The 27,369-nt window shown below is 50.2% G+C and overlaps 8 protein-coding genes across 8 annotated transcripts; 6 read left to right on the top strand and 2 right to left on the bottom strand.

The window, feature by feature from the left end:
• The first annotated feature begins 1,468 nt into the window (after nt 1-1,468).
• On the top strand, nt 1,469-6,643 carry EJ05DRAFT_372163 (uncharacterized protein). Its single transcript, XM_033741150.1, has 3 exons — nt 1,469-1,814; nt 1,877-1,982; nt 2,032-6,643. The coding sequence occupies exons 1-3, from the start codon at nt 1,633-1,635 to the stop codon at nt 6,529-6,531; spliced, it is 4,788 nt and encodes a 1,595-aa protein (XP_033600380.1). The 5' UTR covers nt 1,469-1,632; the 3' UTR covers nt 6,532-6,643.
• Nucleotides 6,644-7,174: 531 nt separating this feature from the next.
• On the top strand, nt 7,175-8,928 carry EJ05DRAFT_476219 (integral membrane protein-like protein). Its single transcript, XM_033743982.1, has 2 exons — nt 7,175-8,407; nt 8,457-8,928. The coding sequence occupies exons 1-2, from the start codon at nt 7,515-7,517 to the stop codon at nt 8,752-8,754; spliced, it is 1,191 nt and encodes a 396-aa protein (XP_033600379.1). The 5' UTR covers nt 7,175-7,514; the 3' UTR covers nt 8,755-8,928.
• A 372-nt stretch (nt 8,929-9,300) lies between these two features.
• EJ05DRAFT_372141 (uncharacterized protein) lies at nt 9,301-10,974 on the top strand. The gene is made up of 4 exons (XM_033741149.1): nt 9,301-9,707; nt 9,763-9,993; nt 10,047-10,229; nt 10,467-10,974. The coding sequence occupies exons 1-4, from the start codon at nt 9,393-9,395 to the stop codon at nt 10,662-10,664; spliced, it is 927 nt and encodes a 308-aa protein (XP_033600378.1). The 5' UTR covers nt 9,301-9,392; the 3' UTR covers nt 10,665-10,974.
• Nucleotides 10,975-11,458: 484 nt separating this feature from the next.
• EJ05DRAFT_476216 (acylamide-delta3(E)-desaturase) lies at nt 11,459-13,353 on the top strand (the record flags this gene model as incomplete). The annotated part of the gene is made up of 1 exon (XM_033743981.1): nt 11,459-13,353. A coding segment is annotated over exon 1 (1,096 nt), but the record flags the coding sequence as incomplete, so codon positions are not given.
• On the top strand, nt 12,913-13,361 carry EJ05DRAFT_476215 (uncharacterized protein). The gene is made up of 2 exons (XM_033743980.1): nt 12,913-12,953; nt 13,013-13,361. Exons 1-2 carry the CDS (start codon nt 12,948-12,950, stop codon nt 13,286-13,288), a joined length of 282 nt encoding a protein of 93 aa, XP_033600376.1. The 5' UTR covers nt 12,913-12,947; the 3' UTR covers nt 13,289-13,361.
• A 516-nt stretch (nt 13,362-13,877) lies between these two features.
• EJ05DRAFT_538203 (uncharacterized protein) lies at nt 13,878-15,865 on the bottom strand (the record flags this gene model as incomplete). Its single annotated transcript, XM_033749436.1, has 1 exon — nt 13,878-15,865. The coding sequence occupies one exon, from the start codon at nt 15,863-15,865 to the stop codon at nt 13,880-13,882; it is 1,986 nt and encodes a 661-aa protein (XP_033600375.1).
• A 4,258-nt stretch (nt 15,866-20,123) lies between these two features.
• EJ05DRAFT_464827 (uncharacterized protein) lies at nt 20,124-24,050 on the bottom strand. The gene is made up of 6 exons (XM_033742758.1): nt 23,485-24,050; nt 23,191-23,226; nt 22,720-23,137; nt 22,436-22,644; nt 22,031-22,382; nt 20,124-21,977 (listed from the first exon to the last, which is right to left on the bottom strand). The coding sequence occupies exons 1-6, from the start codon at nt 23,563-23,565 to the stop codon at nt 20,437-20,439; spliced, it is 2,637 nt and encodes an 878-aa protein (XP_033600374.1). The 5' UTR covers nt 23,566-24,050; the 3' UTR covers nt 20,124-20,436.
• A 715-nt stretch (nt 24,051-24,765) lies between these two features.
• On the top strand, nt 24,766-26,914 carry EJ05DRAFT_531778 (CoA-transferase family III). The gene is made up of 2 exons (XM_033749044.1): nt 24,766-25,373; nt 25,421-26,914. The coding sequence occupies exons 1-2, from the start codon at nt 25,037-25,039 to the stop codon at nt 26,791-26,793; spliced, it is 1,710 nt and encodes a 569-aa protein (XP_033600373.1). The 5' UTR covers nt 24,766-25,036; the 3' UTR covers nt 26,794-26,914.
• Nucleotides 26,915-27,369: the final 455 nt, after the last annotated feature.

Below are 27,369 nucleotides of genomic sequence, written 5' to 3'. Positions count from 1 at the left end.
AGGTACCTAAGGTAATAATAACTAATTATCCTTACTTATCCTTAGCCAGGTAATTAGAGCCAGCTGTATACTACTAAGTACACCCATTCGACAATGTGCCCACATCTAATCTTCGCGCTTCACTATTATCAAAACCACAAAGTGACAGTTTAATCTTGGCTGCCAATGTACCTGTGCAGTAGTACCTAGCACACCCACGCATAGACATTAAGATGATCAATCTGAACATAATACACAGTCAACGTAATGCGAGACCTACGAGAGGCAAGAGGCAAGAGGCATAGAGTCAAACAGCCTGACGAGCAATCAACCCCTGAGAAGACTCCATACTATCTCTTCTTTCTACTATGTACATACAGTACATCCAGTAATTATTACTTGTACACATAGTACGTTGCCTTGGTCCATCGGTGTCGGAGGAGTGTTTTGAACCTTGCCCTTGCCCTTGTCCTTGCCCGTGCCCTTGGCCCTTGCCCATGCTCTCGCACATACACACTCCATCACCCACCTCACCATTAATACCTACCGTCCGTACGCTTCGACCGGGTCTACCAGCCTACCAGCTGCATTCATCGCCCTTCTACAGCTAGAAGACCGGTCGTCTGCAGGCATAAATAACTAGTTAGAGGCTTTATTAGCAGTTCGTCCGCAACCAAACCAGGGCAGACGTCGTGCCTGGCTCTCCCCTGGAGCCTTCATCCACTCCAGCGCTCACCTCTACGTGAGTAGGTCTTCAGCCTGCGTGTAGGTAGCTTTGTATTCATTCCTCAAGGCTGATGTGATGCGCTCTTCTCCTGCCATCATCTATGACTGTCGGGCAACTGATGAGGTAGCGCTCGGTCCATAAATCATCGTGCGTAGGATTGATGACTCTGTCTGAATTGACAGCGAGGGCGCAACGGTTTTGTGCAGTGAGTCGTGATGCTATTGGACGCCAGCGATAGTGCTGATAGGTAGGGGAAGGGGATCTACGGAACACCTAGTTTTAGCTGGGTCCGCAAGTTCTGGGCCAGTCAGTGCCCGTCCAGCTTGTCCAGCTTGACACTTCTCTTGTTCACCACCACCCACAACCTCTACTCCTCCACAAACATCTCATTCACTCACTCCTCTTCCCTCCGCTCCCCTCCGCTCTCCTCCGTGCTCTCCGCCCTACCATCAATACCAATCCAGACTTACGCTGTTGGATACAACTTTTGCGCATTCCTTCCCTGCAAATCCGCAGCTTGTCTCACTCCATACCTCGATATCCTTGGGAACGGAGCCACGCTCTATCTCTTCACCGGTACCCTTACAAACTCCGCTGACACCATCCTCTCGCCTGGGTCGCACGCGCCCACTGAACCTACCTTTAGCACACTTCTCTTGATCGTCGATATTGGATTTTCGAATTTCATCCGGCCCTTTGTTTGCTCTATTTCCAGCGTCTACGCCTATACCATCTACACGCCCTGTCTTTCGCTACTTCGGGGGCTGTGACACCTACGCCGCCACACATTCACGCCTAGTCCTCTTCACCGACTGCCTGCGCACCCGATATCTGCATATCCTTCTCACACATGCGCTTCTTCGCCGACACATGATCCTTCGCTCTCCGAGCCCATCTCCATCGACACTTTGTCGTCCTGGATCGACATGATGATGAACAACAATTTTCAGAACGTGAACGGCATGCCCATGCCAGGCAACCCTAACATGGGCGCGGGCCGTGAACACAACATCAATGCTGTTCAAGCCCATTATCAGACACAAGATGTGCCTCCTGGTTGGCAGCAGAACGTGCGCCCTACAGAACGAGCAAAGATAGCTATCAGCTTGTACGTGCCATACTCGAGCCTAAGTTCAGGGTACATACTAACCTTTCCGCCCTTTACTACAGATCTACCAACCTTGGTCTTCTCCAGCAAGGCGCCGCCTCTCCCAGCGATGTGCTCAACCGTGCGATTCGACTTGAAACTGATCGCTTCAAGAGTTGTGGCTCAGTCGTAAGCACACTTGACACGAACACGATTGCACGAGCTAACAATCTTGTAGGAAGAATACCAGGCCAATATCGCAAACATGATGTCAGAAATCTCAACCAAGCGCGCAAGACTGGCACAGATGAATGGAGGCCTCGGATTCCCGCAGATGAGCAACCCGCAACAAACACCAATGCAAAACTCTCGTTCACAACAAGGCCAGCAGTTTACACAAGCATTCCCACAACACCTACAGCGACAGATGCAACCTTCTGCTATTCCAATGAATCAACAGTCCTCTGTTGGTGGGATGAATCCATCTCATGTACCTGGTTCGCAGCAAACAGGTCCACAACCACAGCCACAAATGCTACAACAGCCGAATCCTGCACAATTACCATTGACGTTACAGCTATTGTCACAATCAGCGCGCAACAAAGGGTTTACTCTCTCGAATCAAGATTTGAAGACTATCAATGATGTGGCTACGGCTAAATTCTCGCAACAACCGAGTGAACAGATGGAGAGGATAAGAATGGAGGCGACTGGGCTGCCCCCGCAGCTGTTGGCTACACTCCGCTCCAAGGGGATCGATCCTGTGTTCTGGCAATTTAGAGAAAAGGTCATGCACCAGTATATTCAAAAGAAAATCAGTACACGGCAGCAGCAACCCAGTGCGCAGATGAACGGAATGATGCCGCAAGGACTCAACCCACAAAGCAACGGTAACCACCCACAAGGCCAGGGCCAACAAAGCTCCATGCAAGGTAACCCAGAATTTGGCTATTCTCAACTTGGCCAGCAACAGGCCAATGCCACGCGGCTCGCAGAGGCAGGACATCAAGTCGTTCCCGCTAGCAACAACACTAACAGTAATAATACTCAAGGTGGAATGTTCTCTAATACACACGCTCAGGCGCAGCAACAAGGCGGCAACGGAATGGGTACTATTCACCGACCGCCTCAGGTACCAAATATGCAGCAGCAACCACAGCAACATCAGCAGCAGCAACAACAGCAGCAGCGCCAGCAGCAAGAAGATCTGATGCGAAATCAACAGATTCAGCAACAGCAGCAACAGCAGCAGCAACAGCAGCAACAACAACAACAACAGCAGCAGCAACAACAGCAACAACAGCAGCAGCAGCAACAACAGCAACTTGCACAGCAAGAGCACATGAATCGGATACGAGTGCAGGCTCAAGCTCAAGCCCAAGCTCAAGCTCAATCTCAAGCTCAAGCTCAGGCTCAAGCTCAGGCGCAGCCTCAGCAGTCGATGAGCATGAACAACAATATCCCACCAGGACAGAGTCGTGCGCCCCTGTCGAACTTGAACTCAACTTTTGTACCAAGAATGGCTGGGTCTCAGGCTGGCAGTGGCAATGCCCAACAACGGTCAGCTCAACCTGGTACGCCGTCAAATGGCACCATGCCGAATGGTATGTCCATAAACGCAATGCAAGCGATCCAAATGATGCAGCAAAGAGTGCAGAATGCACAAGGAACACCAACAATTGAGCAGATGAAGCAGATGCGATTGCAGTATACTACGCATCTGCCTCCGCAAGTACGTGATCAGATAATGAGCGTCCCGGACGAGAACCTTCAAGCTTTACTCGAGAAAAGAAATCAAAACGCACTCCGTCCCAGTCCACAAACGGGATTTCCTATGCAGATGCATCCTACCCAGCAAGGACAACCTCAAGTGTCGCCAGGGCAGCTTTCTGCTCCACCCAACGCCCAATTCATGAACGCTACAAATGGTGGCTTTGGTGGCGGTCCCAACGCTGGGCAGGTATTTGGGCCTGGTCAAGTGCCTCAGGGCCTGACACAACAGCAGGCTCAGGCAAAACTCCGACGCGAGCAATTCGCAAGACAATTCGCCAGCAATCCACAGCAGATTGGGATGATGGACCAGAAGCCCTTCCCACCCAATATCACCAACAATCCGGCATTTCGACAGCCTGTGCCGGAACAAGTGAAATCTTGGGCGCAACTCAAACAATGGGTACAACAGACACATGCTCCTGACTTTGCGAGGGATCTGAACGCGAAATTGACAATGCTGCAAGGTTCCCAGCTGCTCGAAATGAACGCAAGGTTACAGAACAACATGATGAGAAATCAGGTACAGAACGGACTGGGCAATAACCTGCTACCACCTGGAGGACAAGCTCCAACAGCCCAAATGGGCCCGGGGGCTATGTTCCCACAGCAAGGAAATCACCCTCAAGGTCCCGTTCCCATGAACTTCAATAACATGAACTTCCCACCATTGACGCCTCAAGACATTGCAACAGCCCGTGCAAAATTACCTATGCAGCAAGCGCAAGCCTTCACGGACGACCAAGTCCGATCCTTTATTAACAGCCAGCGCCAGAACTCACTGAATGCACGGAGACAAGAACTCATGCGCCAGCAACAGGAACAGCAAGGGCAGGTACAGCAGCTTCATCAACAGCCAATGCAAGCGCCCGGTCGACCACAGCAGCAAGTTGACAGACCGCCCACGGTTCCACCTATGACCCAGCCAACGCCGAAACCTCCCAACAATGTCAATGTATCCCAGACTGGTCAAGTCAAAGGCAACCGAACGCCAAAAATCTCTGAAGCCCAACAAACTCCCAATCAACAGACCATTTCACGAATCCAAAACCAGAAGGGCTCGAAGCGGCCCAATGATGATACGGACAGCGCGGACCCGGCCCGGAAGAGCGCCAATCTGACGACAACAGTGCAAGGGCAAGCTGCGGGTCAAAAGATGAACACTGAACAACAAAACCCAACCCCCGCGTCTCAACAAGATAATATCAAGCGCATACAGAACGCTATCAAGACATCTGCGAAGCCACCGGTAGCAATGCATAAGTACAGAATTATTGCTGCAGAGGCCGAAAAGAAAGTTCAGGCTGCACCTAACCTTACAGTACCCAAGGAAATGCGCGAGAAGATGCAAATGAGAATAAGGGCAAACATCACAACTCTTCAGAAACTTGATTCTTCATTGGCTGCGTGGACACAACGAGGAGGAGCCGAAGCTCCCTTCCGTGCTGTGATGGAATCTAGAGCTCGAATAAAGAGGAACACTATTCAGCAACCACCTGGGTCCTCGACGAATTCCTGGAGTCTCAAGGAACAACTTTCATTCTTCTTATCACAATTGGAGATTGACCTGACGCAGATTGGGACTTTCATCCAGAAGGCTCAAGATCTTGCAAAGAGCATGGCGCAAAATGGGCCTAATGGTCAACCACCGTCGATGAGTATTCCACCCGGTAACGTGCCGGCAGCAACGCAGTTGACAGCTGAGAGTCTTGAACAACTTCGGCATGAGAACGTCAAACATCAGAAAGAGCAGCAGCAACAGCAACAGCAACAGCAGCAACAGCAGCAGCAGTCCGGTAATAGACCCCCTTCCGCACCCACTACTGAGAAGGGTCCATCCTTCCAAATACCTGCACCAAGCCCACAGGGTGTACCTGCCTATGCTCAAACTCGCTTTGACCCTAATACCATGAAACTGCCGGCCACGAAGAGGCGGAAGCCCAATAACACTCCTACATCTATGCCTGCCCAGCTCCCAACAAATAGTGCTGGGAAACCCCCGTCTCCTGACGTCAAGCGACAGCAACCTACAGAAATGCCAGCAGAGACAAAGCCGAGCTTCAAGTGTCCTCACAGCGACTGTGACTCGCATTTCTCCAAATTCGAAAGCCAATCCGATCTGAATAATCATCTGACGGACTGTCATCCTCCAGTCAAAGACCCATTGGCATGGTCTATTAACGCTATGGCAAATAGTCTGAACTGCAATCCGGACGGAACCCAAAAGATTCCGAAGGAGAGTGTCAATGCTGCAGACCGTTCTTCCAAACCAATTATCGGCACCAGTTCCATGAAACAGGAAGCCGCAACCCCAGCTTCTGTTTCGACACCTATGAACCGCATTCCAACACAGCAGGGAATCAAGAGCTCTCCGTCAAGCTTTTTGAAAACACCACAGCCTACAAGCAAGACACCTGGTACAAATAGTGCCTACACAACTACTGGCAAGGAACCTGCAAAAGTACCTGCCCAGGCTGAAGTAGTATCTGACGCAGAACTGGATCCATGGGCCGATGCACCATTCTCCGTGGCCGACTTTCAAGCGAGTTTCGGCGGCATTGAGATCCCTGGCCAGCTTCCTGATTGGGCTGGCAATGATGTGCTTGGAGACGATCCAGAAGGCCTTACATGGCTTCAACCGCGAATCCAGGCTGATATTATGACCCCTGAGAGTAGTCGAGAGAGTACTTCGACCCGCGAGAGCGACATCAGCGAATTCGACAACCTCAACATAGATGTCGCGCTTGACTCTAACATTGACCAGAATTTGATACTTAACTTCGACGAAAAATTTGATCTGGGCGGTGATGCGCCTGACTGGGGGATCGAACTACAAGACAAGGTCACCTTCTCAGCTGCCGATAATGCATGGGACGATGTGAAGTTTGAGGACTACTTCGACGCCGAGGCTGGTCTTGGTGACAATGGCATCCCTGGCTGGGAGGGAACGCCTTTCGGGCCAAAATGAACGTATTCTAGCGTGCTGCATTACTCGACAAGCGTTCTTTCCACCATTCGATTGACATTGATACCCAACTATTTACAAGGCGCCTTGGGAAACAGGTTTCAAGTCCGCACTCTTGATTAGTCTCACTTTTCGTGGTTGCATATACAATTTCCTTTCGCCATCGCTTTTACGATTAAACATTCGGTTGAGATAACGCATTAATACCTCCACCTTATGCGGCATTATGGTTTTCGGTTTTCACAGGACGGTGTTGTACGGGTGCTTTGAACAATCCATCATTGGCGTTGTCGCTGGGATGGCAGACTTGTATTGCATAGGAGGTCAACTGAATACCCTTTCTTTACTGGATTCGAGTGAGGTGCAAGCCGCTGTCTCGTGGCGGCGTATTAGCAATATCGTCATACACAACTCGAGAAATTAGATGAATGTCGACTACTAGATACAATTGTCCAAAAGTAATTTGAACCGTGCATTGTGCCCATTTAGCGCTCAACAGAAGTTGTCTTGCACATTCTTGGAACTGGTCCACCATGTATGTGTTGAGCCCGCTGCAGTACAAAGCGGCCCAAGCTCCAGGATCCTTGCTAATATCCGAAGCTAGATAAGCAACATGGCCTAGGTACGAGTCTCGTGCCCATGTCACGACTCACGTAAAGCACCTCTGTATTCGAACCACTATAACCATCGAACGACAGATCTGACTGCTCTTCGTTTTCGAAACAGAGAGGACTTGACCTCTATACTCCTACATTATTCCCTCTCTCCACTATTATTCACACATCCACCATCTTCGGCACAGCCATAGTCCTTCCCCAACTGAGCTTCTCAGCTCGCTCATCCTAGCATGGCCGTCAAAGCTGCGATACCACTCCTGGTGGCCATGATGTTGCTCACCGGAGTGTGCAATACACTCTTGACTAAGTATCAGGTCAGTCAAGTATCTTCGACTCTGGAGTCAAACTGATATTAGTGGCCTTCAGGACATGGTATGCGTCCGCGACTGCGACTCGACAGATCCCAACAAACGGAAACACTTTGAACAGCCCGTATTACAGACCCTCCAAATGTTTATCGGTGAGATGGGCTGCTGGCTCGTCGTTGGCGGATTCTCCCTCTATCAACGATACACTACAAAGAAAGCAGGTTATGAGCCGATAAGCACACGCGGTGTCGAAGGAGATCAAGAGGACATTTTGACGCACGACACAGGCTCTGCTACGCCGCCTGTTGCAAATCCGCTGAAACTATCGCATGAAGAGATCGAGAGAATCCCTCTTGTTGGCTGGAAGATCTTCCTGCTTGCAGCACCTGCAGTCTGCGATATTACAGGAACGACGCTAATGAATGTTGGACTGCTATTTGTTGCGGCCAGTATATACCAGATGACGAGAGGCGCGCTCGTGCTTTTCGTTGGGCTTTTCAGTGTGTTGTTTTTGAAGAGAGTACTTGGGGCTGCCAAATGGCTGGCCTTATTTATTGTCGTTGCGGGTGTCGCACTTGTCGGGCTTGCGGGAGCAATCACCAGAGACGAGAAGGCAACTCCAACCAGAATTTTGACCGAAACTTCGCCAGACCCAGCGGTGATGACTATCATCGGTATCCTCTGTATTGCTGGTGCGCAGATATTCACTGCCTCCCAGTTCGTACTTGAAGAATCTATCATGGAGAAGTATGAGATGGAACCGCTGAAGGTAGTAGGATGGGAAGGTATCTTTGGATTCTTAGTCACTGGTATCGTCATGGGCATCTTGCATGCAGTGGTCGGACAGACTGACGCTGGACGATACGGATACTTTGACGCCAGGGAAGGGTTTAGGGAGTTCTTCGAGATTCGATCAATTGCTATCAGCAGTATATTGATCATGATAAGCATCGGGTATAGCTTCTCCCTCTCTAGGTCTTTCACGATACTAATCATAATATAGAGGCTTCAATTTCTTCGGTCTATCAGTTACTCGCACCGTTTCAGCAACATCAAGGTCCACTATCGACACCTGCCGAACCCTTTTCATATGGATTGTTTCTCTTGGTTTGGGCTGGGAGACATTTAAGTGGCTGCAGGTCGTCGGCTTTGCGCTTCTTGTGTATGGAACCTTCTTGTTCAACGATATTATCCGCCCTCCCCTACAAATGTGCATGACTGGTAATCGACGAACTTCGGCTGATTCCGACGGGGGCGCGACGCAGCCATTACTTGCCGAAGATCCAATAGAGCATCGCTAGGATTCGCTCGCTTCATGGATGGCATGCCCTGTGCTAATAAGTTGAGGACTATATTAGAATCGGGCATTCATACAGGAGTTTGATGGTCATATCGAGTCATTTGAGACATACGTGGTTATAGTAGCATGGCATCATTACACATTATTTAGATAAAGCATATACTTTTACAGATCACACTTCCTGGCGTCCTGAACTGGACCCTGCTTGGTATGCGCAGTGCAGAAGCACCCGAGCATGAGCACACTTTGGCCGGGCCGAGTAGTGGCCCATGCGCCATCTCCATACTGCGAGTCATGGGAACGCCGATACATCGGACCTTGTGCATTTCCACTTCGCGTCTCCGGCTTGAGTACGTGACAAGCCATCACGACAGCTTGTTGTGATCATATGATAATATCGCTAATCGTGTCTGCGTAGAGTATTCATATCTTGGCCACTTTTTGTCTTTTATCATCACGTAGATTGTCGCGTGTCGAAGACTACAAAACTGTTTACCGGGCTCCTACGACGTAAACATCAACGAAATCAACGCCTCGAGAACTCCATCATCACGCCTCAACACAACCCTGATTCGTATATCGAACTCTTCAGATACACAGCTACTGATCTGTATACGTCAATCGGCTTGATAGGTCGAGATGACCACTCCGTCGCCAACTAAACGCGTCCCTTTGGGCGAGCTTCCTCCCAACGCGATCTCACCCAGACCAAGATCACCCAGAGACTTCCTCAAAACTAAAGATGCTGTAGTCGAGATATTCAGACCCGGTAGCCCACTGAAACAGACCTATCTAGCGGAGACCCAGTCTTCGGGCGGTCCAGAAATCGAGAGCAGGGGCAAGAAGAGGAAAGCTGGAGATGACAATGGCGTTTATGCAGAGGAAGCAAAAGTCGTTAGCCCTGTGCTACTGAGAGGTTCAAGCGAAGATATGCCTGCGGCAACAGAGATAGAGGTATTGGATGTTGCATTGTGCTCGAGGGAGTCAATATGCTAATACGATTGAGCAGACAACCAGCACCATTTACCAACACCACCCAGCCCATGAACATGATAGATCGGGATCATCAACGCCTACACCAGACAATCAAATCACCCCGCAGGAAAGCTCTGCTTCAAAGATCAGTGGCTCATTCTCCTCCCTCATTGATTACGACCCCCGTGGTTCAAGCCAACGCGGCAGCTCTCCGACCGACTGCACAACCTGCGAAGCCCCCGCCGCACTCGTGAGCATACAATCTGTACGTCCATAAATTCTGGCACAGCCGTAAAGTTGGCTGACTTTTCGCTTTAGAAAACAGAGATGCTCCGTCTCCGCCTCCGCGTCGCCATGTATAAGGTCCAGACAAACCAGACGCGTCTTCCTCTCTATGCTTTGACCCTTCCCGCACCTAAGCCGATCACTCCTGAAGTCTGGTCGCGTACGCCTTCCCCCATGCAGACGACACCACGCAGTCGTAGCTTACCCGCGGAGTCGGCGGACCGAGCATCCACCTCACCTGTGCGTCAGACTGCATCCCAAATTACTCGCATCGGCTCTGTTCCACAATTGAGTACTGCTCCAATCCTACGACCTACCGCATACTCTAGCAAACACATCTCCTACGACCCAGTCGCGGCGTGGAACTTACCATCGTCTCCGCCCGCGCGCGCCACAGCTCTTGTGAAAGCTGGGTATTCAAGTGCGGTAATGGATGCGGATGCAGTGGTGGATGCGGGAATCCAGGAACGTAGGGCAAAGAGCAACGAGGACAGTCTTGCGACGCCGGTTGCAAAACGTTTGAGACTGGGTGCTGATCTAGACGAAGAGATCAATGCTAAAAGGGAAGAGTCTGGATGGGATAAGTTAACGAGTAGCGTGGTCAAGGGGAAGATTGCTGCGGGGCTCTTGGAGCTGAGACGAGCTAGTTAGGGGAATGTACTGGTGTTGCGGGGGTAGTTTGCCTGCACGATGGCATGAAGATGCCTGTTGATATACCATCTTGCGCTAGTCGGTTTAAAGCATGTACATACCAGCGTGGCATAAACTTCAATGTGGATAATACTGTATATACAGGCAACATCACTTAATCTGCATGCTAAGACACAACGACAGTTGGCGGCTCTAGCTGCGGCTGTGGTCTTTGTCTAGCAACAAGGGGTTGCAAATGCGTAGATCGCCTCTCACTAAAACTCACACATCTGACCCGTCTCTATAACCACGAATAGTAGCTTTATACCAGTAGAACTAAAGAATGGAAATACAATTCCATAACTCTAACTCTCTGTAAGTTTATGGGGAATCTAAACGTAGTCAAATATACGATTAGTGAGGCGCTCGCCTAAGAGAAAGTGATCCACGGCTTTTTGCAACAACCCCCTGTTGTGAGATGCATGGTGAAGACATTGCATTGGACAGAACGGCAAGGCTGATCAGGGTTTACGGCTAGCAGGGGTTCCATCGCTAGTCTCTGCATTGACACAATACACAAACATTACTATAGTAGGAAACAGGCTTACTAAACCTGCTTGAAACTGTATCACATGGTACGTGGAAGAGAGGGTTCTCAGTCCTCGCCCGACTCGCTTTCGGTCCAACTTTCCAGTAGCTGATGTATATTGCAATGCGTCAGCAGCTACGCTTTTGTGCTAAGCGCACGTATCAAATCAAAGTAGCCAGGGTCTCGGCTCTCGGTAGGATGTCGGAGCGGGCCTGAGAAATTGCACTGATCGACAGGGTACAACCATCTAGATCGCCATCGCTACATATAACTTCTAGCAATACAGACATCAGCTTTTCTTTGGCTTTTTTCCTCATCAGACGCTGCCATGGTTGCCATCTACTGTAGCTTTGTTCTCCTCGACTAATAAACTACTTTAGCGTCCGGAGCTTGCATAACCTCAGCACTCAATTCGACCCAGACGAAGCTGTCTCAACTTTGGAGCTGTTGAGCTTAGCCCCTGAACAAGTCACGATCGCGTTACCTTGGTCTGCATATATCTAGGTGCAATGAGACCAACCAATCTGACCGTGTTTAGCCTTCAGGGCTACGTGCCACAACACCGACTGTCAGCTATTCCACTCTCAAGTCTTGTATCTCAAGATGCCTGCGGCTAGCTCAGACAAAGTCGTGGCCCCGCTCGAGCAGAGGCCCCTTGTGTTTGCCAAGGACTTGACCACCCACGATCGACTTGTGCTCACCCATCTGGCCGAGGACCTCGAAGAGCATCGCAAGGCCTCTTCTTCGGATGACGAATCCCACTCTTCTCCGGTCGAAAGAAGATCCCCCAAAGGCGAGAAGTCGAAGCCAAACATGCCTCCCACCGCACCGCAGTCAACCCCCAAAAAGCCATGTACCACCCGCACGAAAGCCACTCTCGACGCACTCAAGGCCAAAAATGACCCCAGCGATGCGCATTTCGATCCAACCGTCTTCGTGTCTGTCGACCTTCCTGATGTTCAACTGCCAAAGTTCCTCCAACGCTACGTCTTGTCACCATACATCAAATGGGCCCGCCATGCCGTTCGTAACGAAAGCGACGTCGTCATGATTACCCATCTCATCTTGTATTTCACCACCTCCGTCCCCAGCGCCCTCTATCTCTTCTACTCGTTCGACTACTGGCACGCCTTCGCCCACGTGATCATGCAGGGCTACTACATGGGCACCTACACACTCATGATGCACCAGCACATCCACGGACGCGGCATCCTCTCAAAGCGATTCTGGTTGTTCGATACCGTGTTCCCGTACATCACGGATCCTCTCATGGGACATACGTGGAACACGTATTTCTACCACCACGTCAAGCACCACCATGTCGAAGGCAACGGCCCGAACGACCTATCGAGCACACTGCGGTATCAGCGCGACGACGTGTGGCACTTTCTGCATTACATCGGACGTTTTTATTTCCTGATCTGGTTCGACCTGCCAAGGTATTTTCTGCGCAAAGGCAAGACGACCATGGCTGCGAAGGCGGCATTCTTTGAAATTGGGAATTATCTCGCAATCTACCTGCTGGCGGCATATGTGAATAAACGTGCAGCGGTGTTCGTGTTTGTGCTTCCGTTGGCGTTCATGCGTATCGGCCTGATGGTCGGGAATTGGGGGCAGCATGCATTTGTCGATGACGAGGAGCCGGATTCGGACTTTAGGTCGAGTATAACGCTCATTGATGTCCCGGTAAGTCTTACGCCCTGCTAGGGTTTGTCATGCCTCTGACATCTCACATTAGTCCAACCGTTACTGCTTCAACGACGGCTACCACACTTCGCACCACTTGAACCCGCGGCGCCATTGGCGCGACCATCCAGCCGCCTTCATCTCGCAAAAACAGCAATACGCCGACGAGCAAGCTCTTGTTTTCCACGACATCGACTACATCATGATCACGATCCGCTTGCTGATGAAGGACTACGTGCATCTTGCGCAGCGGCTAGTGCCGATCGGCCGCCAGATGGACCTGACCATCAGCGAGACGGCGGAGCTGTTGAAAAGAAAGACGAGAGCATTTGGAGAGGAGGAGATCAGAGCCAAGTTTGGCAGGGTGTGATGGGCGCATGCTGTGCGTGACCAAAAGACATGAAAAAAAGGTGAAGAGCAGAATTTAAAAAAGTCTTTCAGCAAGGCTACGACGTGTCGTGGCCCCCAAAATGCATAGTTGACGGTGTTAAAGGGGCAGAGCCGCTCACTGGTTGAAGGCCGAAAAAAAGCCGATGGGGGCCGAAAAAGTGTAATAGACTGTTCTATAGAGGTTGTATTAGCTCAGAAAAAGGTACCTGTATTAGTATGATAATGCATAATACCACACTTCCGATCGGATCGAAGACTATCGATCCAGTATGAAAGTAGATACAAGAATTCAGTGGTCTATTGAAGCCCTGAGTTTTTCTTTTCTTTCGTTCTTTCTTCCTTTCTTTCTTTTCTTTTTTTCTCCTTTCTTTCCTTCCAACGAGGTAAGAAATACAATAGCGAATCATCCAATTCGTAACCTTTCCAAAAAATCACCCATAGTCTCTATCTCAAACAGCTCCCCCTGCTCCTCCTCCTCCTCCCACTTCTGCCCCATCCAGCACAAAATCCTCCAGACCTTTTCCCCCCTTCCCCGTATGAATCCTCCCAAATCCCGCCCCCTCCCCTCCCCTCACCACCCATAATTCTCCCTCCGCCGCGGACAAAACCGCACCTGATGATCCACCTCGACATGCCGCAAACACGCATTATAGCCCCCCTCTGGCGCGCCCCACGCCTCGTTCGGCTCCGTCACGCTCTCGGCAAAGGCCGGGCGCTGCATCGTGATGCGTCGCTCGATGAGCACTTTGGCGCGTAGGGCGGCGGCGTGGTTCTGGAGGCGGGTGCGTGGGCTTAGGGGTCGTGGTGGTGATTGGGAAGGGGGGGCGGCGGTGTGGGAGGGTGGGAGGCGGCGGTGTTGGGGGGTTGGGGGGTGGTGCTTTTGGTGTGAGGTGGTCGTGGTGGTTGGGCGGAATATGGGTGCTTCGGCGCGGAGGTCTTTTGTTGTTGTTGTTGTTGGTGTGGTTGGTGTGGTAGTGGTGTGGATTTGGGCGTGTGTGGGTGTGGGTTTCGGGTTCGGGTTCGGTTTCGGGGTTGCTGTTGGTGTGGGTGCTGGTGGAGGAAGGGGGAGTGGGGAGGGAGGGAGGTGGTGGAGTGGAGCGGAGCGGGGTGGAGGGGCAGGAACGGTGTGGTGGTTGTCTTGGGTGGTTCTGCGGTGGGAGGTGATGATGGTGTTCATTTTGTGGATGTTGTTGATGTGGTTTATGTTGCTGTTGTTGTGGTTCATGTGGTTTAGGTTGTTGTGGTTGTTGTTGTTATTCATGTGGTTTGCGTTGTTGTGGTTGTTGTTTGTGATGTGCAGGCCATAGTTTGGGCGCGAGGGCGGAACAGGGCTATGAGCGTGTCCGTCCTTTGGCTTTGGGCGATGGGCGCAGAAGCCGTTCTTTCCACAGGCGGCGCAGCAGTTGAGCCAGACGCAGTGGACGTCGGAGTGACCGAGACGACCACAGGCAGAGCAGCGGCCGTCGTTCAGGGGGATGCGGTATTTGAGGCGCTGGAGCACGAGGCGGCGGAGGAGTTCCTGGGGAGTGTGACGGATCAGGTACTGTTGTGCTGCGTGACGATTAGGGGGCATCGTTGTATCGGTTGCCAGGCGGAGGAGCAGGATCATCGTGTACATTGCGTCGTTACCAGCGTTGTGGCGGATCAACTCGCTGTAGCCTTTCATGTGCAGGGCGCCGGAGAGGTCAACTCTGGGGGTACCTATGCTGGAGACTAAGGACTCTGTGTCGATGACGGAGGCAATCGAGCCGAAGTCTGTGAGACGGAAGCGTTTGAGGAGGTGGCCTTGGTCGACGAAGAGGTTGGAGAGGAACTGCTCTTGCTGGGACCAGTGGTGGGAGACGAGAATGACGGGACGATTTCTGCCCTGGATACTGACGCGTAACACTTCTTCAATCTCCTTGTATATGTCAGGGACCTGGCGCCATTCGGAAGTGCCGAATTGGAATTTGTTGCCAGCCCAGAGACGTTCTCCGGTAGCTTTGTTCTTCGCATATGTGATCCAAGTACCAGTCTCCCAGACTCGCAAGTGGCGTGCTCGGACTTGTTGGATCCAATAGTCTGCATATGGACCGGGTGTTGTTCCTTTGATTGTTGCTGTGTCTAGTATAGCTAGTCCGACCTCTGTCTGCCGGTCTTCACGCACTGGAAAGTGCTCGAGGTCAATAGCAATGATGATGGGATCGTGTACCGTTGGGTAGGGGATGTATGCTGGATTATTCAATGTCAAAACAAGCCTCTCAATCAAGGTGTAAGCATCGAGACGTTTGAGTGGTGGGATGGAGTCGACCCATTTGTTGCTCAATCTCTCATGGACGCGTGTATCCCAACTGATAGCCTGTGCAAGGGTAACAGCGGTGGGACAAGAATTGGACGGCTCCCATGCAGGAATATGAACGTTTCCAGTTGATACAGCTCTGTAGCGTGGAAACTTTCGTGAAGTAGTAGCATTGGTGCTGCCCGAGTCATTGGAGCTATCAGCACTTCGGTTAGACCCCGTCGTAGACTGCAGACTGGCAAAAGATGTTGCAGCCCTTGGTCCTGCGATAGTAGCCATGATATGATGCTGTGATAAAGGTAAATTTTACTTCTTTCTTGTCGAAACAGGCGAGTTTTAAGCTTTTGAAATGACTGGAATGTACGTTGAGTGTCAAGAATGATCTATAGGGGACCTGGTGGATTCAATCAGAGAATGTTTTTATGCAGTACTATACCACTGGTATAGCGGAACGAAACGATAGTAACACTCTCTCAAATCCACAGATTAATACAGTCAAAGGCATGCTATCACTGACCTATCATTCTGGTATGCTGGTAGCCGTTGCTAATGGTCTAAGATACCGACAGCAAAAGACATACAACTGCTTTTGAAATGGCGATAACAGCGATCGGCCTAAAGCCGAGAGGATATCCGTACTACTCTAGTGTCTTTTAGCATTCGTATTCGGCAATAAGTCAGAAGAGCACAATCGGGGGTATATGGATCGGAGTCAGCTCCAGAAGACCTGTCGAAGGCCCCTGTGCGCATGGCTACAGTTTAAGGCTAGCTGGTACAGTATGCCGAATAAACCTTCTCCCAGGGCGTACACGAGTAGAGATTCTTTGCGAGGATTTGAAAAACAGCTATAACTTACAACAAGTTAATCGTTCGCCTCTAGCTTCACATTGGGATGCCAAAGTCGACAAGACGAAGAGAAGGGATCAAAGATGAATGGTGGATAAGAACCTTTAAGAGGACACCAACAGGACGAATCCTAGAGGATAAGAAACCGTATTTGGGAAGCGGCGTGAAAGAGTAAGACCAGAAGAAGTGGAGGAGAGAATTTTCAACTGAACGTATTTATGTGTGAATGCGACATACGTGACTTTACTGCTCAAGTGATGTACCGGCTGCGCCTCGTTAACAATCGCCGACCGCCACACGTGAGCAAATTCACGGACGTATTAATTGCTGCTAGCTGCAGGTGACGAAACAGTGATAGGAGAGTGCACCAGAATCAAAAGATTACACTTAACGGCTTTGTGATATGACATTGTCTAGCGAGCGATGCCCCTGAATTGACTCGGTATGAGGTACCCCTGAATGCCAATATCCTCACATCTTGACTTCTTATTCTAACACACCTCTGACCACCCGCGAGAAGCCTGTCCGCAACGTACGAGTATGAACCCGAAGAAAATGTTGGTAGCTCACCACACATAAAGCCTGGGGTCCTAAATGTTTTCAAGTTTGCGAGGGGAATCAAGGCCTTGGTGAGACTTAACATCCAATTCATATGTTTTATCGAGACTAAACGGCTTTTAGCAAACGATAGTAGATGGCCTACCCTGCTCAGTATCTATCAGCCATCTAGCGAATGCATGACTTCGCAGCGTGTCTCGAGACGTGTATATGCTCATTCCCTTGCTGCTTTTATACTCCGATCGACGCTTCATAGTCTGGAATACAACGCGTACCAAGGCTGTGTCATGTCTATATGGACTTTAGACTGTAAGAGAATGTAACAGACGTGGGTATGCGAATATATCTTACAGGCAAGAGCGCTTGGACAACGCGAATTCGGATCTTTTGAGAGACGCAAGATGGACTCCTGATACTCTAGCTTCGCAACACCTAGAACGCTATAGTATTTTCTTAGCAGATTATACGACCTATATATCTAGCTAGCTTTGGGTTCGGAGCAGATCACATATAACTCCAGAGGGTAAAGAGTTATACTTATGGAGCGCGGTGCCATTGCTCAAACACACAGCTTGTGGTATCTGAATGAGTGAATATGTTTGGTCTGTTTTGAGGTCTTGAATCTCTATCTCACGCATGTCATTGAGGTTGCATAATGCATTGGGCTGCCCTACACACAGGTCAAAAAAGCTACTTGCAATATTCCCGTTGAGCGGCCTACATTCCATTGAATGTGGCATATCGTAAGGTTAGGACATCATTATCCCACATGCAGATGTCCACATTCGAGAAAAGAACGTCGAGACTATTATAATCTCCCTAGGAAGATCCAGGAATACCCTCTCTAATCACAGAAATCCTTTTAATTGACGTACAGATTGTATTCTTATCGAGCATTGTTCCGCCTTGAACCACATAAAGTCGATCGAATGACCGTAACTCTTCCTGGTTGTAGCCATTGATTGTAGCATAATGTCGCATGGACAAAGGAAGGATGTGCATTTCTCGACTCGTTCGAGGGGACAAGTGACGTTTCAGCTCGCAGCTCGTCAACGTCGTGATAACTCGCTTTGATGTAGAAGTCTGGTTTGCGAGAAGGCCGTATGGTTTATATGAACATGTTTCGGTACTAGTGTATAAAGATCTATGCATTTTCGATAGACTGAGCTAATCTAGGGGAGTGTCCATTGATGTCTCCGATAACTCGCAAAAGACATATACTTGACCGCTGGTCGAGTTCGTGTATCGCTGCTCGGTATTGGATTCGCGGCATCGTTTGTTGGTCCGACCGATGTGCTCAGAAGGTTCTGAAGCTTTGAAGACTATACTACTTAGTCACATCTTTGGTACTGGCTGCCATCATTAGTAGTGCTCAACGCTGTATGAAACTGCGATTGGTGCGACAGCGCTGAAGATGTCGAGGTATCGCGCAACTGGTAATACCGGGAGAACTATGACCCGGGCCATTCTGATGGCGGTACGCTGGATCGAGTGCTAGGATCATGGCAATGCACATATGGCAAAGAGACACGGAAAGGGCTTGGGAGGATGTTGATCCATGAGGATGAATATCCACCTGAAGTTAGCTAGCCGGCTTGTCAAAAGTGTGGGGTACCGATGGATCCATCATGGATCACTCTACCCCACCACGATTCATTTCTTCCATGCATATCACTACTGGGCCTCCTGAACTTCACTAAGCCGCGTCTCATCACTGAGTACGTGAACACCTCTATCAAGCAGTCAGGACCATACAATCGTATCGAGCTTCCTACGTCCTCTCACAAACACACATTGCCGTCTACCACAACCCACGTCAAGAGAAATGAGTCGAAAGATCCCATTCCTGATAACCTTGAGTTGACAACAGGGCTAAATCAACACCTCGGGACCTAAATCCGTACACCAAACACCTCTAGAAAGTAACACACAACACCACTTCCTCAAACTACCAGACAGTCTCTCTCCCCTCTATCTAAGATAGCCCTACAACCAGATATCATCAGGAGGAAAAAGCCCACCAGACTGTCTGTGCAGATGCATCTAGCCAGGCAAAAGAGGGGACATGCAATACTAGAAGGAAGAGCTCTATATCTCAACAAAGCCAGATAAAGCGCTGATGAAATCCATGCCCGACGTCCCAGCGAGGAGAACGCCGTGCGCAAACAGCGAGAGCGAGCTAGTATCTCGACGTAGACATCCTTCCTGCTTGATTGATTAGAGCACCCCTAGGGACGTCTTACTGCGGAAATGTGTCACAGCTAGAAAAGGCTGTTAGTAGTTGTGAACCTCATATATTATATTTTCCCTGCTCGGACTATGTATGATGGAACGGCCTTGGGACGATATGTTACCCTCTCATCCCATCGCTCTCACGACGTCAAGAAAAAAATTTGAAAAGTTAACAAAGACATTAAATCCCGAGTGAGCTGTAGCTAGCTATAGATAGAGAAACCCAGAAAAATGCGGCACACTCCATGCTACCTTTTAGTAGAACGATATCACATCAACTACAACGGTAAGCAAGGAGCATTTCCCTTAGCCAGAGCACACCATCCTCGTCATATCAACGTCCTACATTAAATTCTACACGAAAATCGCAAAAAGTCAAAACCCGACATCATCGACTCCCAACATTCCCCGTCTCAACCTCAACAGTCAGTCAGGCAAATGAATCGAAAGCTTCATGTTGCTGGTAAATAGTCTTTCCATCTTTCCCACGTGTCACCCACCCATTAACAGTTCAAACCTCCGCGTTCCTTCGAATCTACGGTTCCGTCATCACAGAGTAACATTGTCACAAATTAATACTTCAAACCATTATGTACCCGTCTTCTAGAAGCTCGGAGCCTGGAGTCCCAGTTTCGACACTGGGATGCAAAAGTGAAAGCACGCTTGAGCTATATTGCGGCAGGGTAGGTCTGATGAGCCGCTCGACACCAGTCCAATCATCACAGATCATGCTCTCGCCAGCAGTACCATCAACCCTCAACCCAGAAGCTACATCACCGAGAGTCGGCAATATCCTGGATGGAATAAATGCATCATGTAAATTACTATCAAAACAAGCTATACGAGGAAAGGACAACTACATATCTAGTCAGCATGATTTATATGCCTGCCTTCCATCTTTCTTGAAATATATATGTATATACTGTCTATCTATCATAGGTGTATAAAACTTTTCCCAACACTATTTACTCAGTATAGAAAGAGGTTATATGATAGTACATCTAAGTCTGTCCAGACCGTTTTAGCGAACCATTTCCCTCGTACCTATCCAACGCCGCCACACAAAAAAAAACCGGAAGAATTGGTAGTACATAGAATGTTATAATCGTCTTTCAAAAAAACGGGGTATGGAAAACGCCGCAACCAAAATCCATTAGACTCACCGCCCAACTGACATTAGAAAAATCTTATATTCCCTCACATATTACAGAAAGCTACGTATCGACCAGACCAAACAGCGGCACATTACTATCGCTCACGCCCTGCACATCGCTTTTCCACGTTTCGCCACCGGTGCCATTTGCACCAGGCCACGTCCATAATGTGTCAAAGTCGAGGTTCTCTTCGATGCAAGATCCGTCTTCGCTGGTTAGGTATGGGATGACCGTGTTGTCGAGCGCAGAGATGTCGAGGAAACTTGATAGCGACGTGTGCGTATCGAGCGGGCCGGGAAGGCCTGCGGATACTGCCGTGAGCATCGCATGACTGACTGGGGATGCGTTCAAAGCTGAGACATTTGAGGGTGGGGAGAATGTGACTGGCGACAGTGGAGATGGCTTGTTGAAGGTGGTATTCACAAAGGCATGTGTGGTGATGTTCGGTTCGAGAGCGTTGGGGGGAGGCTGTGGCGGAGCGGGCATGGCAAACTTATAATGGGTGTTGTTCCAGTCCGTGTTGGCTTCTGTAGGACGTTGCATTGGCTGCCCAGGTATTTCTGTAGTCTGGTTGATCGATGTATGAGGCGAAAGTTGTTGAGAGTCTGACTTCTTGTGCTGTCCGTTAGCTGCATTTTGTACCGCTTGAGGCTGTATGTGACTGAAATTAGGCTTCTGCATGGCCTTCTGCACGCGCTTTTGGCGCTGCTTGACTACTTCGTCGCGAAATGAAGTGATGATGAAGATCAATCTATTTGCGTGAGGGTCGGCTTCACCACAGTATGCCATGATAGCGATGGCTTGTTGGATGCACTCGTCTGCGGACTTGTTGGCATATAGCTCGACAAAATCGTTTGACAGAATGACAAGACTTGCGGCCAGAAGGAAATAGACGACAAAGGGATCTCGTTGAGGCAGATAGCCAGCTTTGAAAGCGTTGTGTATCAGTACAACTGTGTGCACGGAAGCAATCAAGCAAGACTCGGCAAACTTCTCCATCTTGGTATTCTTTCGAGATTCGTCTGGCCCGGAGGAAGGCCCTGGCGCTGTTCTTGTCTCGCGATTTAGGATGAATAAAAAGAATGGTCGTGTTAGGAGGATGATCGAGTGGCAGTAAAGAATGTTGACATGCAAGATTGCCATGCCAGTAGCTGGAGAAGCTTGCTGTGCTTGACGCCACTGTAGATTTGGCGAGAGAGCGACAGGCCATTGCTTCAGGATCTCTGCGAATTCAGTGGCAAGTGAGGTGTTGATTTTGCGCTGCTGATAAACACGCTTGAGGATGGACCCTATGACAGAGCAGCTGCGTACCGCTGCTTCCTGGGCAGAGCCAGCGACTCTATCAAACCCATCTCCGTCCGATATGGATGGTTTTCTATTACCGTTGGCCGCTGGTTCCCCCTGACCGGGGCGTAGGCAATTACCGCTGCATTCATCTTCCGAGATAGCGACCGGCCGGCCAAGATGACAAGATATGAAGCGGTCAAGAATATATAACGAGCGCCATGTATTCCGTCGTGCAGCTTGCTCCTGAGCCGAGAAGATGGAAGTAGTCTCTTCCTTGTGAAGTCCAAGCGCATATGCAGACCTCACAGCCATGCCTATAATGTGTCAACCTTCTATGTTTCTCGCCGCTATCATCACGAAGTCATACCTAGATATGCAAAACTTGCATTTCGCTTTGCCTTTGCCAACATATAGTATGCGATCAAAAGCAGCGCCTGAACGGACCAAAAGTCGGCGTCCTCAAAGCCGCTCACGGGATCACAGAAGTTCTTAGCGTTGAGGAAGAACAGTTCTCCTCTGTCTTGGGGCTCGCGACGCAGCTTCTCAATGATAGCTTGCTCGGGAGTACTGGGACGAGGTGTAGCCAAGGTCAGGCCGATTGCGAAGACAAGATTCAGCAGGCATAGCCACGATGGTTGAGCGTTGAGTGGATCAGAGTAGCATGCTTCCATGGATGCACGAAATGACTTTCGGTCAAATATTTGGAGCATGCCATGCGTCTGCTTAGGGTTAGCGTGCCTTGTACATGGGACGCTCGTAGTGAATTACGTACATTGGTGAAGAATGAGTCTACCAGAACCAGAGCAGTCCTGCTATCTGGCAAGAGCTGCGTCTGGCGGGTGTTGGGTGAAAGGGTGAACTGGCTCTCTTGTATCCTGTGTCTTCGAGGATCTGTAGTGAATGGAGTCGGGCCAGTGATGTTCTCGACCATCATTCTCACGAGCTGAAGGAAAGACAATGTTGCAGAGTCGCCAACATACACTACAGGAGGTCAGCAACATATTGATGATGCAGAATCTGATGACACAAGACTAGTCAGACATGGGAAGCACGTACATAAGCGGCCAGTCGGATCTTGCAGCATTCTCGTCTGCGAGTACACAATTGCCTCCTCATCAGGAGCACTTTGAGTCGTAGCGAAAGACATGTTCCTGGCATTGGGCATATCAGCCGGAAACTGGCTTGACTGTTTCAGAGATGTCTCCAACAGCTCTGAGCCGCCATTTCGAACTGACAGCTCGAAGCTGGTCTGTCTCTTAGCGACAGGGGCAAGAGGAAGTCGACTAATGGGCTTTGGTAGTGTCGCCGGTGGCGATTTGTAGCCATCAGACCTCTGCGCTGGGGATTGGCCGATTGTAGCATTGCTACGCGTGGGTGAAGACTGTGGCTGTCCAAGTTTAGGTTTTTTGATGGGCGGAGCAGTACTGTTGGGTGACTCGGGATCTCTTTCACTGTAGATACAAGAGAAATTCCGCTGTCAACAGTCAGCATTTTGCTGGAGGTGTGGCAGGGAACAGGATTATGAACCTTTCCACAAGTATTACATGGCTGTAGACCGTTGCACTAAGGAATTGTCAGTGTCTTGTCTGTGGTGAGGAGGTTTCCATGACAATTATAGAGGGAAAGTAACACAGCACGTGATATGGATGCAAACTTGAAGTTATCATCACCCATTCAGCACGACAGTCGATATAAACACACAAGCGCAATATCAACAACTAAACATCCCAGACAGGAGCGGATACTGACAGCCAACGGGCGACGATGGCGGAAAGCACAGACAGATGGGCTGAGTGCCAAGAGAGAACAATCGGGACTCACTTTTTGCTTTCTTCTCTTACAAGACTCGCAGGCTTGAGCGGTGCGCTGTCGTTGCTCGGGAGGAACCTTCGGACGAGTCATAACGATATAGCCGGATTAGGCAAAGGTAACAGAGATTGGCACTGCAAGGCTGTCCAGGCGTTGCATCGGATGGTGTAAGGTGGATCCGGAAGAAGGACAGAAGCATCGGATGGCGAGCGAAGTTTCATGTACAGTCGGCCAAGTGTGTAAAGAGTCAGTAGCCAGCAATCAAGTCAGCAGCCCCGCTCGATTGGGCAGCAGATCCGTGAAAGGCTTGCCGTAAAAGAGTGTAACGCGACTAATGGCACTGGCACAGGCCGTGTGCATGTGGCTGGCTGGTCAGAACTTAAAACGATGGCAAGGTGGTGGACAAGGAGATAGGATGTAGTAGTAGCACAATCGACGGCTCCGACGCCAACCTGGAGCAATGATGAAGGACGAAGGATGTTGATGAAGAGAGGGAAAGTGATGAGTGAACGATGAGTGATGAGCGATGGTGACGAATTGCTGGCCCAACTAATTAGTCGCGTGGGAGTCGCAGTGGGAGAGGGAGATGGGGAAAGCAGGAGAAAGAGGAGGAGGACTGCTCTGCTCTGCTTTCCTCCTCCGCGCCCTTCCGAGCGAACAGCCTGCGCTGAATGTATACCGCATCTGGATAATCTACATACTGCTAAGCTAAATGCTGCAGCGGCAATACCTAGAGGCTGGGAACAGAGAGAGAGAGAGAGAGAGTCTAGAAGGTGGTATGTGCTGGTGCCAATGTCCCTTGCAGTAGCTTGACTTGATGAAGCTCTCAGAGTTGTCTGTGTTGTTGTGCTGTGTATTATAGGGTTGTATGTTGTGATCATCGGCTACGGACCCGGCTTCTCGCTGCTGCTCATGCGGGTCCCGATCCGAGCACTGCGGCTTTGTCTCCCTACAGCGTGCCGTGGCAATAGATAGGGTTGGCCATTCTTTGGTGCGCGCTGTTTGAAATTCGCATAGTCACATACAGATGGCTATTAGTCAGACGCTACTAAGCCTATCTGCTTGGGCATATAAGACCCATGGACCAATCACTATTGAGGCATAAATGGCTAGGCTGATCTGCGATCAAGATAAGGTTAGAATGCCTGAAGACACTAACTATTTATAGTCAGTGAATGATGTAAGTTACACTCAAATATATTACACGCGTATAACGTCGTATATTGAAAACCACCCCTACGTTTTATAGTAATAGGTGCCCCACTCGAGAAATCCTCCTCAACCTCCTCATACACCATAACCTCACAGCCGATACCTTATACAATCCCCACAAAGTCCCTGCCATGTGTACTGCCCTACGCCGTGCTGCCTGACCCATAATAATCTTCTCCGCATTCATGCCAAATCCGACCTCCGAGAGACGCCTATCCTTGCATTAGCAGTATCGAGGCTTGTAATAAGTCTGCCGATGCCATGTTGTCGACACCAGCCGATGATCTTCTCTTTACAATACGACTGACAGCGCCTTCATTCTCTACATAGTCCGCATTAGAAGCAGTCTGCTATGGCCATCCACCAGAGTAAATTTTCTTCAGAGTATTCAATGCTCAATGGGACAAAGGAAGCCTTACATGTCTTGCTACAACTGATAGAGAGTCAATTGCCATCCGAGATTCGTCAACACATCCTAGAAACCACATTCTCCACCACAAACACCGATACACCATATTTCCCATGTCCTCTCAAGCAGACCGAAGCCATCTCTGCTCTGAAGGCCGTCGAAGCGGGTATTGCAGGTTGTATAGCAGACGAGAGATATGGCGCCAAGCCAAGACGGAAACATGTCGATCTTGAGCGGGCGTCCTGCTTCTTGTTCTCAGCATATACTGCCACCGTAGCAGGTAGGCTTGTATACATGTGATACGAGTATGCAAGCTAATTTGTGTAGGTCTAGGAAAACAGGACCCAGACGTGAAAAAGCTTCTGAAGCCGACGGATCTACTCAAAGCACAAGCGATACAATATCGTCGTTTGTCAGCTAATCTCTACCACACAAAGAATCCGGGCGAATACTACCACATCCACGGTTCTTTGGAGGCAACCACAACGTTGAACATGATCGGCCTAGAAGGCCACCGACCGGACATGACGGATTACCGGCAGTGTTTGGAGTTGATAGAGAGTCACGTGATGAAGTTCACCACAGAAGAGTTGGAGAAAATGAATGCGGAAAGGAGACAAGCCGGTGTACCTGCACTCAAACCAGATCAATGGAGTGCCACAAACCATGGCAAAGTCCTCGACAACGAACCCCCTTTCCGTATCGACCGCATCGAAACCAGCTCGTCCCCTGCTGGCTTCCCCCCCTCGTCTCCCTCACCGTCCAAGTCCCCTCAAATCCTTGCCGGCGTCAAGGTCCTCGAGCTATGCCGCATCATCGCCGGTCCCTCGATGGGCCGCGGCCTCGCCGAATACGGAGCCGACGTCCTCAAAGTAACCTCCCCAAACCTCTCCGACGTGCCCTTCTTCCAAGTCGACGGCAACCTCGGCAAGCACACCACCGACCTCGACCTCCGCAACCCAGAGCAACGCCAGATCTTCGAAGCACTACTCCAAGAAGCCGACATCGTCCTAGACGGCTACCGCCCCGGCTCACTCGAGCGTCTCGGCTACGGACCCAAACAGCTCGTCGAGCTGACCAAGCACCGTGATCGCGGCATCATATACGTGGCCGAGAACTGCTTCGGGCACGTGGGCGAATGGGCCGCCAGGCCCGGCTGGCAGCAGATTGCAGACTGCGTGACCGGCGTCGCCTGGCTGCAGGGCTGGTCGATGGGCTTGGACGAGCCCGTGGTGCCGCCGTTTCCCATGAGTGATTACGGCACGGGGTGCATTGGTACTGTTGCTGCGCTCACGGCGTTCTACCAGCGCGCGAAGTTCGGGGGCTCGTATCACTGCACGACGTCACTGGTTCAGTATGACCTCTACCTCATGCGGCTGGGGCAGTACGAGCCGCGGCTGTTGGACGCGCTGCGGCAAATGCACGACGAGAATTTCTACGAGCTGAGGCATGATGATAGTGTTGATGAGGTGGGGAAGCGAGCGATTGCGACGATGAAGAGGGTGCATCCGGAGCTGTTTGATGATAGGCATTTTCACGAGGGGTACAGTAGGGGCTTCCAGGCGCCTCTGAAGTTTGTGAGGCCGGTCGTGGAGGTCGAGGGCACGTGGAATGGCTTCTTGAGGAACAGTCGGCCGAATGGGTTCGACGAGCCTACATGGAAGGGCTGGGAGGTCGACGAGGATATGCTGACTGTCTGACCCCTGGTGATTCAGAGGTGGTTCCACCCTTTGCGCAGGGTCTGCCGTTGTGCTTGAGACAACGCCATTCTTAGATATCCATATCAGCACACAACACCATCGACCCATCTTACAATAACCGTATCTCTACTATGTATAGCTCCAAGCACGTCCCAGTACACACACACACCTTAGACCCCTAATTCCCCGCTCTCCAACGGTCCAACACATTCACCCCACAGATAAACCCCCAATTTACTTAATTTGCCCATGCTCCATCACGCCACCTAAAAATCATAAACCCAAAAAGCCAATAACCTTTATCCAGCCCCTCGCCTATGTCCGAACGACGCCTAGCACGGAATAAATGCCGGTATCAACAGCAAACCCCCGAAATCACAGGGTCTCGGAAGAGCGTAGAAAATACACTATTGGAATCCTTCCAACCCTTCTACCGGTATCCTCTATCCTCTACAACAACTTCCGCGCCCATCACCTCCCGACTCGGTAATGGAGGCTACGTGTCAATATCCGGCAGAAGGATATACCCAGTGTTCTTAGCAGATGCAGTGGTAGCCGTCGTATTACAAGCTTCTG

The sequence above is a fragment of the Pseudovirgaria hyperparasitica genome (genome assembly GCF_010093815.1).
Source record: "Pseudovirgaria hyperparasitica strain CBS 121739 unplaced genomic scaffold EJ05scaffold_8, whole genome shotgun sequence".
Lineage (NCBI taxonomy): Eukaryota > Fungi > Ascomycota > Dothideomycetes > Acrospermales > Acrospermaceae > Pseudovirgaria > Pseudovirgaria hyperparasitica.
This window is presented reverse-complemented; position numbering and strand designations above follow the sequence as displayed.